The 12,910-nt window shown below is 42.5% G+C and overlaps 1 protein-coding gene across 9 annotated transcripts in view; it reads right to left on the bottom strand.

The window, feature by feature from the left end:
• Itpr1 (inositol 1,4,5-trisphosphate receptor type 1) overlaps positions 1-12,910 on the bottom strand; it is a 343,520-nt gene that overhangs the window by 218,763 nt on the left and 111,847 nt on the right. For all 9 annotated transcript variants that reach the window (XM_021224857.2, XM_013110375.3, XM_005066174.4 and 6 more), the window contains one exon: positions 6,580-6,695. In XM_021224857.2, coding sequence (XP_021080516.1) covers positions 6,580-6,695 — 116 coding nt within the window. The remainder of the gene's footprint in view (positions 1-6,579; positions 6,696-12,910) is intronic.

Here is a 12,910-nt window from a genome sequence, read left to right as displayed (position 1 = left end):
TCTGCATCAGCTCCTGCCTCCAGGTTCCTGCCCTGCTTGAGTTCTTGTCATGGCTTCCTTTGGTGATGAAAAGCAAATGGGAAGTGTGAGCTGAATTAAAGCCTTTCCACCCCAATTTGCTTTGGTGTTTCATCACAGCAATAGAAACCCTAACTAAGGCAGTTCCTACATATGCTAAGAGTGAGCACAAATCAATGTCAAACTGATCATCAAAAAGATACTATTCCATAACAGAAACTAATTACAAAGAAGTAAAACAGAAGAGCAACTACAGTTGTCTAAATTAAAAAGAAAATAAAGAGAAAGTGGAGAATAGAATCAAAGATTTATCTTAAAGACACTCTGGAAGATCACAGTTAAAAATTTGTCAAACATGAATTACAACTCTTTCATTTCTGTTAACAAGGTCACTGCACAAATACAGAAAGCAGTAAACTTATGGCCATTCTGTGAGCACACTTCTACAGCTCCTTATCATATAAAGAGAAAAGTCTCTAATTCACTAATTACTAATAGCATGAATATAAAATGTTTGTTTAGTGCAGGGACTGGGATATGGCTCAGTTGGTAAAGTGCTCATGAGCACCTTGGTGCTATATAAAGAGCCAGGCAGAAGCTCAGGCTCAGAATCCCATTGTTGGATGTAGGGGAGGTAGGGACAGATTCTTGAGATTCTATGGTCAGCCAAAGATGCCCCTCCTTTCTCACTCCCCCACACAAACACACACACACACACACACAATTACACGTGTTGCACACATACCTGAACACATCCACACACAGAAAATAATTAAAATTCATTCAAGTTCATGCATCAGTCCTTAAATGATTCGCCTCATAAGACAACTTTGTTTTATAATCAAAAACATCAATCATGACGTTTAGGTTCAATAGTCAACATAATATGTAGAGTAAAAGGCAGCAAGACCCAGACTTCACCTGGACCCACAGACCGAGATTGCCCACTTCCTTGAAAAGAATGAGGTCATGATTTGTTAAACTTTTCAATTATATCCCATGAGCATATGGGAACAAAGCAAGCTGACACAAACTTTCAAAGAATATTCTTGGGGTGGGGGAGTTTCTCTCAGTGGACTTAACTTTGCTCCATAATTTATTTCTAGGTGTTTGTCTTTCTTAGATCACCTAGCAAAAGCACCAAGTCCCCATTTTTTTTCAAATGGCCAAAACAATTTGTCAGGATCTTGAATAAAGTATCCCTATTCCACCTCCCCACTAGGAACAGTTATCTAAAATTTGAATATTGTCACAAGTGGAGCAACCATGTAGCCATTAAAAGTGGAAAAAAATATTCCACTTTCTCACAATAAAGTGACAAACAAACAAATATAACTGAAATAAGAGGAAATAGCATATACCTACCAATGGTTTAAAATCTCCCTGAGGGTGTAGGGGAGCAGAGCACACAAGATGATGACAACCAAGGTTAGGCTTCAAAGAATAAGGTTCAGGAATCCGCACAATTAATAGTCTTGCCTTTTCTTGTTCATGTTTATTTGGGAATTCTTTTCCTAGAGCACTCATTTGGGTCATTTTTGAAGCTACATCTTCATTATGTCTCTGTGGCAAGTGGCCTGGATATTTTTTAAAGCCATATAAACTTTTTACATTTCCTGCCAAATGAAATACCTACTATTTGTTTTCCTTACACAGTGGATGGATTAGGGACTGCTTTTAATTTCAAAGAATAAAATACTCCATCCCACAGTTTCTGGACAGCTGACATTGCCATGTGCCCTAAACAAGATTAAGGTGAACCCTGATATAGTCACCTGTTATTTTATTTAAGAAATAAAACAAGCATTGTTAAATCAATACAGATGGGGCACTGGAAATGTGGGGAAAGGTTATTAATGTAAGGTCAATGAGCTCTCAATGACGTAATAAAATACTGAGTTAAGGATCCAGAAAAGCAGCTACTCGGATCCCAAGCTTTTAAAAACAATGAAGATTTGTCACTCCTCTGCTTGGCTTAATAGCTTAATGACACACTCATTGCCAAAATCCAAACAGTATGAGCAACCATTTCAAGGTCATGGGCAAACCACTCTCAGAAAACATTAGCTAGAGCCTTTATAACTAACATTGTGATATGAAGGTGAGGTTAACTCATCTGGCCATGAGACTTCTGGGAAACCAGGACCTAAAGAGTCCAACAAAACCCAGCTTCTGTTGGAAGAGTGAACACACAGTAAGCGGCCACTAGATGTCACTCTCCTTCAGAGGGCCGTGCACATGCTTACCTCAGTCAAAAGGGTGTTGAGTGGTCTAGACAACAAATTCCTTAAATGGCATTAATTAAAAATAGCCTGACCTCTGACTCCCGGGTGCTGCCCAGTAATTGACCAAAATAAAAATGAAAACCCACTGGAGACCAGCCACCAGCCCCCAAAGGCAAGGAAGACTTTGACCAAAATACTACATTTTAATGATTGCACCAAAAGATTATGGGGCAAGTGGGGGAAATGCCAAGTAAGCAAGACAGTATGGCCCACACAAAGTCAAGGGCATACATCACTCAAGATGGAAAGGCCATGCCAGTCATTTCACATCCATTAGTTTCCCTTACATTTAAAAAAAATAAATACCATAAAGGACATAATATTCCCCACCTGCCTGTGTCTCTTGTTTCTTAGTGTTTCTCTGTCTCTCTGTCTCTGTCTCTGTCTCTGTCTCTGTCTGTCTGTCTGTCTGTCTGTCTGTCTGTCTCTCTCTCTCTCTCTCTCTCTCTCTCTCACACACACACACACACACACACACACACACACACACACACACAGGTGAACGTTTGTAATCACCTGTAAGATTAGGGGAAAAAACCAAAACCTATTTTATCCATTCCAGTTGCAGCGTGGAACATCAAAAGGAAGTGCTCATAGATCCCAGGTTGCAAAAGGCACTAAAGACTCACATCTGGCTTTTGCCCAGCCATTCTGAGTTGCTGGGGAGCAAATGCATTAAGCCTTAACTGAATTAGCTGCCAGCAGAGTTTCAAAAGCAAAGTATTACACACAGAAGCATAGATTTCCGTCTTCACTTGTCAAAGCAGAAGCCATATGCAGCTCTCAGTCCACCTTCCCACACAGTACTGCAGGGGGAAGGGGGGAGATGCTGCTTCCCTGGGGCCTGCATGCATAGGAACCCCCAAGTGCAGCACTGCCCTCCTAGCCCCTTTTATACTTGTTGGCTTCCTGTTGGTCAAGAAGAGTATGAATCCGAACCCCTGCAGCAAAAAGCACAGAAGAAAAAAGAGCTCGGGGTGTCCTGCTAAGATCTCGCTGAACAGAGTGATCTTCCCAGCAGAGATGCAAAGGCAGGACAACTAAAGACACATGGGGCTTCCACAAAGATAATGCCCCGGGTATCTGCACCCAGTAGCGCTCTACTAGGAACAAGGAGAATGAAAGGACCTTTCCCCACCCCTTCAGTGAGAGGCCTGTGTTCCCATCGCTGGCTTGCAGGAGTGGGACTGGGGTTCTGATTGGCACAATGATTGGAAGAGGAGGACTGGAGCTAGTGACATACAGTAGACAGGAGTCAGGCAGGCTGGTTCCCATGAAACGTCTGGCTCGGTCCTGTGCAACAAGCTGCCATTTCATCCCACACAATCTTGTGGCTGCCTAGACATTCACCTGCATCAAGAGGCACCTGTAGTTTTCAGAACCCACTTCACACCTCAGTAAAAGCATAATTGTGTGTGTTTCATTGGTACTAGCACCAATATGTTTTCTCCCAGAAGGGTGGGTAGTGTTGAATGAAGAAAAGAGGATTAGGTGTGTTATGAAGACACTACTGAGAGCTGCTGGTCATTCTGAAAAGTCCCCTCACAGACAACGTGCTCCCCACATCCCAATTATTACCTGCCTGTACCATCAAGTCCTGCAAGCCCTGATTCCTTTGCCTCCTAGAGAAGCTGTCACCACACATTCACTTAAGTATACAATGTATTATGTAACCTACCACTTTCCTTTTGTCTATATTGTAAATTATTATTAAAATCAGATACCTAGGAATTCACTGAACATTTGCAAAATTGTACAGTATTTACTATTGGGGGGTAGCAATGAGCCTGTGAAGACTAAACCCAAGGTCATGATTACTGTGGCAATGACATAATTCAGTCTTTCACACAATCTCTAACCCAATATCATGATTTCTGCAACAATGACATAATCCAGTCTTTCACACAGTCTCTAATCCAACATCAGGACTACTATGACAATGACATAATTTAGTCTTTAACATAATATCTAGCCTCTGGGTCTATGCTTCTTTTCTTTCTTCTGCTCTGTTAATTCCAGGAGATAACTCAGGCTGACATTTACACATTATTTCCTCCAGGAAGCTTTCCCTGACCACTGTGCCCTATACTCTGTATTGCCTCTTTATTAACTGTAAGGAGGCATTACATCTTCATTCTTTATTTGCTAGGAAGCTTCTAGATGGTTGAGCTCCAACACAATTTTACCTCTAGTACCTAGTACAACACTCAGTCAGCCAGTGTTTCTCATGTGCCTCCTCTGTTCCAGACACTGAAGGTGGGGTTTAAATGAGTCCACCAGACCCAAGATAAATGATAAACAGGTATTTATTAGGGAAGCACTTATACAGATAAGAGTAAATAACCACCTCTGTCTTCCTGCTTCAGAAGATGCAGTCTCTGCCCTTCCGATGCTCTCCGCAACCCAAGAGAGTAGGAGCCAGCCCCCCCTTACCTTATAAAGGGTCACATCTGTACCTGAAGCCACACCCAAAGGGTGTGGTCACGACCACAAGTTCACAGGCAAGGCAAGATGCCATTACAAGACACCACGAGAGAAGCAAGGTGTGAACAAGAGAGATGATGCCCAGACCTTGTATGGCTACCATTTTAATGAGCGACAAATAATTAAGGAACTCATTAAGCATAATTGCAGGCTATAATCAGCACTGAGAAAGACAAACAGGAAGCATGTCTAGGAGGAATATGCAGGGGACACCGCTAAGATGACAGTGATGCTGAGAAGGTGACTGCAAAGGTCCTAGCTGAAGAACAGCCTGGCTATGGGTAATCGAAACAGGGCTATCTGGGCGTAGAAGGGTCATGTGACTGGGATGAGTGTGCGCTGCACAATAGCGTGAACAAATCCACTACCATAAGACGGCTGTACAAGCGCTCCAGCGAGAAGTTCAGAGCCCAGGCAAGGACAACCACACATGTAACAGAAAAAAGTCTGGATTTCCTTTCTGGTGCAGTGGGAGTTGCTCTATATGTTTCACACTGGTCTCAGTAGGGGCTGATGGAAGTTAGGACCCTGAGCAGTGGCTCATGCCTAGAACACAGAATCCTTGCTAGCACAGCATATGCTGAGGGAACAACTCCCTTCTTAAAACTTCAACCTCATCAAATACAAACGCTTAGGACAATGCCACATCTGAGCCGAAACAGCAGGCTGAGACGGGAGACTTTCTGAGCTCTTCCAGGGCCTAGTGACCATCTTCAAGTTATGACTAAGCACCAAGGAGCACCATGTTTAAGTTTCTACTGCTTACATCCTGAGTACCTATGTGAATCCTGGCTGCAGACCCCAGGGGCTCAGCAAAAATCAAACGTGACACAAGCACCTGACCCCATGCGGTTTACTGTCTATGGAGACATGCAAGGGATGTGGAGAAAAATAAGACAGTGTGAGGAATGGAGTATTCAATAATAATGTACACTGGATCTATGCCAGGATCTCCCTTCTACACGTCTCCTAGAGCTCCTTCACAGCCTAACCTCCAGGTGTCAGGTACCAGGAGGATTACATCATGGTTTTATAGGACGAGTGTCTCGGAGAGGCTGAGCCTTGCTGTGGCCACAGTAGATCAGCAGCACTGTGAGCACTTCTCTTACATGCCAATTAATGAGACAAAGGCCATGATAATGGTCAAAATTCATCAGAGAATGGACAGAGGCTATTAAACAGTAACTAGGTGACTGGTGGTACTCATAAGACGTCTGTGTATCCTTTAGTGTGACTCTCACAACCTCCTTTCAAGGCAGACATGACCATTGTGTCCATTTTATGGGTAAGTAGCAGAGTGAGAGGAGCCGTACGATTTGCTCAAGTTCAGCATCAATGAATGGTGGAGTCAAGATGCGATTCTACCTGCCATTTTGCCTCCAGCTACTCTTGGAGGTCTGGGAGAGGGGTGCCACTTCCCTGAGAAACATCTCAAGATGGCTATAGTCAATCTCTCCTTGGATTTTTTAAAGAGAAAGTCAGGAGGTGGAGAGAGTTCTGCAATTAAGAGCACTGGCTGCTCTTGTTGAATCCTTGGGTGATATTCCCAGCTCAGAACCATAAGTAACTCTAGTTCCAAGAGATCCAAAGCCCTTTTCTGTATGCTGTACACATACATAGTGCACAGATACATACATAGGCAAAACACTCAGACGATGATGAAGAAGAACTTTAAAAGCCGGCAGATGACTTTTAATACTATGTCAGAGGCTGACATAACCAACCCTTTCCCAGCCACCCTCGGCCACCATCCAGCTGACCCCCATGGCTGATAGCCCATCTCCATACATACATGCAATTTGTTGAGCAGCACGGCGTCGGTTGTGCTGTTGGCCCCAGGTTTAGCAGCTTTCCAGAACTGTTTCTGTGCAGAGTATCGATTCATAGGACATAGCTTAAAGAGGCAGTCTAGAAAGAAAAACAAAAGGCGAAAGCTGTTACTGGGGATGCATATTATCATCGGCCTATGAAAGAAGCCTTTCCAGTTTTACTACGGTTCTATTATACTCTTCATGTAAATGTCAGTACAAAGCCCTTTCACAAACTTTGGACTTAAAATTTCACCATCACTGTGTGAAGCTACAGATGAGGAAACTGGGGATTACAGAAAGGAAATCAACTGTCCAGTGTCATCCAGGTAGTTAATGGCAAAACTTGAACTACAAGTCAAAATCAAGTCCTCCTAATCTTTCTCCACAGCACCATCCATTCATGGTAGATAACTCTGAAGTCAAAAGCTTTCCACTATATATTCAATGCATATATGGATCTTTGGTCTTACTGATACCTTTCAAGTGCAAGTAAGAGCCTACCTATTGCTTATTTGAAAACACCTCCTAGAGCACATGCATTTCAAGTGTCATGTGCATGATGACCCTCTGGAGTACAGAAATTTCAAAGACAGCAAAATTCAAATCAAGATCAATAAATGTGCCCTTGTCCCCTTTGCAGCCAGTGCATCCCAGTTGCTTCCAGTTAGTAATCCTGGGTTTGCGTGACTTTATTCCACTGTCTGATGCAGCATGGACAAGTGGTTTCAAGATTTCTGCAAAGAAATTGATGCAATGAAGGTAGGTAGCAGCATCACCCACCCCAAAGTAAAAATAATAACCTAGTCAGATCTGAGTCAAAGTCACCCAAAAGGTGAAAATCATAAAGAAAAGCACACTGTCTTCTGATCAACCTTCCCCTAAAGCAGCTGCAATGATCTGAGTGGGAAATGACCTTGACAAATCCACATTGAACATTTGTTTAGCAGGTGCCATTGTCATGGGAGGCAATGGGACCATTGGACAGAGGGCCTGTGTGATGGATGAAGACCACTAGGGTTGGGCCTGTAGGGTTCCAGACTAACCCTAGTCCACGACCAAATATCCTACTCCCGATCTGCTGAGATGGGAAAGAAGTCACTGCAAGCTACAGCCATCTCAGCCCAGCCGTCATGCTCTCAATGACTGAAGCATTGACACTCTTTGAAATCAAAGAACAAAACAATTCTTCCTCCCTCTCAAATGGCTTCTATGAGGCATTTCCTTACAACTAGAAAAGGAACTAAAACAAGTCCATGAACTGCGACAAGATATAAAACAACTCTGTGGCCATTGTGACCAACCAGACACTACATTACTGTTTCATCATAATCTTCATCACTAATTCCTATCGCCCTGCTTAATTTTTAAAGTATATCTAAGCTCAGTAACACATGTGTACACAACTTTTAAAATATACATTTTAAGAGGATTATGCCCAAAAAATCCAAAGGGCTGGAGGTGGGGGGTGTAGCTAAGTAGTAGAACATGTGCTTAGCTTGAACAAGCTACCCAGAATAACAACAACCGAAGTACAGAAATGACTTCCATAGGAAATTAAATTGGCTTTTAAAGCCAATACCACCGAAACTCATTTTGACATAATGGGTATTCAAAGAGTATGATAGAGAGAGTAAAATCAATGAACTTGGAGCAGATGCTCAATTTGGAGAAAACATACCCTTAAAGTACATCAGAGTAGACAAATCACTTATTCTCATCTGTTCATTAAAACAGATTCTCTAAGGAGGCCTTCAACAATAAAGTCTACATATTATTCAAATAATTACATCAATGTAGAAAAAAAATCATATACTGCCCTGCTCAGATGGAGTTAAGTCCTGAGTGAATGTACATTACTGACATAGGCACAGCCATGTCAAGGGTCAACGCCTCAGGCAAAGCTTGGAGGTACAGAAAAGCCTTACTCTGATCTGAATGTAAATGTTGACAATATGTATAGAAAATGTCCACCATAGCTTTACCCTGGCACAAGGTTTGACTGCCTGAAGCCTGCTCCCTACAGAGAATGTTCGTGCAGAGATGAGCTGCCCCTGCCTCCCTGTTCCCCTGTATACCATAAACCCCGCCTACTCTTATCTATGTGCAGTAACCCCACCTCCCTGCTCAAGTGTACATAAGAAATAAGCCGAGCTTCCTGAGTGCTGCAGCTTTCCTTGTGAGAGCCCAGACCAATCAAACCCAGCTGGTCTATGAGTCTGTGTGTTTGCCACCGCTTTGTTTCCTAATCGCTCTAACCAGGTCTAGTCAGGGCTCTCCGGAGCCATGCAGCACATGGCTATGTCCAGTTTATAAACACCAAAACCTTATAATTCAGACAGCTCTTCCTTCTAGTGACAGCCAATGAACTTTCTCTATATATTATACTTACAAATACTCGACATCAACAAAAAAATCTTTCAACTGTGGAAACAAAGGGGTCTTTCTCCACTTTACAATCTCACCGACTCAGTATTTCTATATGGTCACAGAGAGTTCGCAAGGTAAACATAGGAATGAATGTTGAAATCCATCTTTATCAAGAATCTAATTCATCTGCTGAAATTCATTTTCATTGCATATGAAAAGCATTACCCAGGTCTTTAGAGACCAAAAGACATGGCAGGAAACCAGCTGAAAAGATAAGGCTGCTCTGTGTCAATTATGGAAGGGATAAGTAATGGTCATTTATAGAATCAGTGGAAAGTGATGCCATCACTTAGAGATTGTTTTCCACCAGAGTGATGTATGCGAACTCTCCATCCACCCCCTGAAGAACCGCACACTGGTCAGGATCAAATGCTCTCTCTTCTTCACACAATCCAGGCGGCATCTAGGCTGAGCCAAGATGACTTTCTTAAGTTAGCATTCCCCACCTCACCCCTTCTCTGGAACTGGACCTGTGGCCTGGCACATGTCACAGAAGCACTTTACCAGATAGCTACATCCCAAGAGATCCTCCCACCTCAGCCTCCTTTACAAACAAGCACAGCTAATCTATCACTTAAAGAAAATAAAATGATTCAGAAATATGTCACCAGCACTGTTAATGTTCTTATTTATTCATTGAGAATGTCATACAAGTACATAATGTTTGATCACATTCACTTCTCTTTCCAACTCCTCTCAGATCCTCCCCAGCATCCACGTCCCAACTACACATTCTTTTAAAAAATATTTGTGTGTGTATGTATATATGTTCATACATGTATGTTTGGACATGTGTGCACGTGCCCGCAGAAGTCAGAAGAGGGCCTCAGATACTCTCCAACTAAAGTTACAGATCCACATGAATGCTGGAGAGCAAAGAACCAGACTCAGCCCCCTGAAGAGCAGAAAGTACTCTTAAGTGAGCCATTTTGCAGCCACACCCATAACTACTGCCACCCCCTGCTCTGCTTCGTTTTTGATTGGTTGGTTTTTATGACCCACTGAGTCTAATTAGCAGCACTAATTTTTAACATATGACTTACTTTAAGGACCAATGGGACTAACAATTCCAATTTTCATCAGTAGCAAGATAAAGAAAATAAAATGGCCTATTTTTTTCTAATGTATTTCATATGGCAATTGTTTGGTGCTATATATTACCAGAAACTAAACAACAACAATAAACAACTTGACTAAAGCTGATGTGAAAAACAGGTTGAATCCATGATGCTAAGGGGTAAAAAAAGCAATGGAAAGTATTTTAGTATGCTGTGGCCAAGTTACTTAGCAAACAAACAGGTTCCACCACACAGGCTCAAAACTCAGGTAACTTCATCTAAGGGTGAGAGCATGAATTTAAGGAATACACAACTGAAAGCCTTGAACAACTTCCTTACTAACTACTTTCCTTGGATGAAATGTAACATTGCATAGGCTAAAGTGTATTTACAACCAACTGTCAATATAAATAGAAGAGATGCTAACATACTAGTAACGGAACAAGATTAGCCTTGCTGATTTTGCCCCATCTTCATAGTTGCCTAGCAACAGATTCAAAGTGAAAATTAAATTAAGCATCCAAATATAATGTTAAAGCACCCTTCTGGAATTTTGCAATTCCATGATTCCATGGTGCCCTTTGCTATTTGGATGGCACAGCAAAGCAAAATTAAAGTTCTGCTGGGCCCCAACACTGTGCTAAGTATAGAACCACTCAGATACAAGACACTCAGTAGCAGAATATATACATATAATCTACGCGGAGGGATGTGAGCATGTTTGTGTGTATGTATGTGTCTACACATGAATACACCCACACTGTGGTTTGGACTCATTCCAAAAATATGCCACAAAGGAAATCTTATGTGACAGGTGTTATTTTAAGCCTTTGAGGAATAAACTAAATTAAGCTTTCAAGAAAATCACTTAGGAATATTCCTAAACTTTAGCATATGCCACACTGGGTTAGGAGAGGAAAACTCGGCTGAAATGAGGGGTTGGGAAAATGTTCTAAGACTCGGTGAGCTAGACACCAGAGGGAAGAGGATTCAGGCATCTTCAATGACTTAAGTGCATTCTAGAACTTAGTTGGAGAAGAAATGATGAACTGCATAGTAGATGTGTTAACTATGAAATAAGGACTTGGGGTGCACACTTAAGAGAAAATGGAAGTCTGAGAAGCCACAGATGAGCCTGTAGCTAAGTGGGATTGAATAAAAGAGAAGAAGTAAGTTTCTCATCAGAGACTGCGTCAATGAATAAACGTGGGAGTCCTTGCCTTGGTTACCCACCACCCATCTACCCCCATGGCTACAAATTTAAACTCCAGCCTAGGTTCCTAGGAAGAAACCTAGGGATAAGACAGTTGCTCAGCAAAGGTGCTGGGTTAGTGATCCAAATGTGCCATGATCCTGGGCTCTAGAAACAATGGCTAGGTGGCAGGGGAATCTTTTGAAGATGCTTCCAGCTCTCAGCTTCTAGATATCTATCAACAAAATCAATTACTATCTAGTAAAGCATTTGCTATGTGCAGGTTCTGGGTACTGAAAACAAACAACAGTTTCTTAAAACACGGTCAGTGACAGAGATACACTAGTCATTAGACAAAGTAAAGCACACCAAATTCACAGTACTTGAGAATTAAATGAAGCAATAAAAATGTAAAGTTTTGCAATTCAATAGCTTCCTGTTACCCTTTGCTGTGTGCACATGGGGGCAAGAATTAAGAGGCAAGAATTATCTTGGGACACAGTCTGGTTGATGGAGAATCAGAGACTCCTACGGGCCATCAGCAAAGCAACTCCAGAGCCAGCACATCTGAAGGTAGACCTGAAGGGCAGGACAGGAATGTGATGGACAATCCCCACTGCTAACTTGAGGGGGATCTCCCAGGAGACAATTCCCGGGTGTGTCTAGGAAGAAGTCTCTATGTGCAGGGAGGGATCCTAGACTGAGTAACACTGAAAAGGGACAACAGATGGAAACAGTCATCTCTCTCTGTTTCCAGACTGCTGATGCAACATGACTGTCCCCCACCATGCCTTCCTCACCAAGCTGGACTGTAGCTCAAACAGCAGTCAAAAATCAATCCTTCCTTTTCTAAATTGTTCCTGTTGGGTATTGTGTCACAATGCCGAGACAAGCAATTAATACAAGAGGAGACACTCTGTGGGGAAAGCATTACAAGCAGAAGACATAAAAAAAATAAAAAATAAAAAAAAGGCCCTGAGCTGGGAGGGAAACGATGTTTACAATCTTGAAAGAACAAGAAACAGAGGGCTTAGGGTAATGTCTCAGTGGGGTTGACCACTTACTGTGCAGGCATGAGTGAGAATCTCCGACATCTATATTTAAAGGCAACACAGCTAGGCATGCATATAACCCCAGCTTGTGCAGGTGAAGAAAGGTGGGTCCAGGAGTACCCACAAACTCAGAGCATCTCACACACACACACACACACACACACACACACACACACGCTGACACAGAGGGGGCAATAGTGAGTTATAGGAACCTTGTCTCTAGATACAAACAAAAGCTATAGCATGCAGGGTATTGGAGGCCTTATAATTATATAGAAGCTTTATTTTGTAAGGTTTACTTTAGATTCCGTATGTGTATTTGTATGTGCCTGTGTGTGGGTATATGCATGTGAATGGAGGTGCCTGGAGAGGCAGGAACACAGCATGAGATCTCCTGGGGCTGGAGTCATAGGTGGTTGTGAGCAGTCAGATATGGGTGATAGGAACCAATATGCGCTCTTAAGCACTGGGCATACCTCCGGCTCCCATGGGAGAGGTCTTATTCTTCATGGAGTCTAGGTCTTGTTCTTTGTGGAGCCTACTAAGAAAGCAGAGACTAGGCAAGAGCAAGTATTGGAGAACG

The sequence above is a fragment of the Mesocricetus auratus genome, unplaced genomic scaffold, assembly GCF_017639785.1.
Source record: "Mesocricetus auratus isolate SY011 unplaced genomic scaffold, BCM_Maur_2.0 Super-Scaffold_100676, whole genome shotgun sequence".
Taxonomy (NCBI): Eukaryota; Metazoa; Chordata; class Mammalia; order Rodentia; family Cricetidae; genus Mesocricetus; species Mesocricetus auratus.
This window is presented reverse-complemented; position numbering and strand designations above follow the sequence as displayed.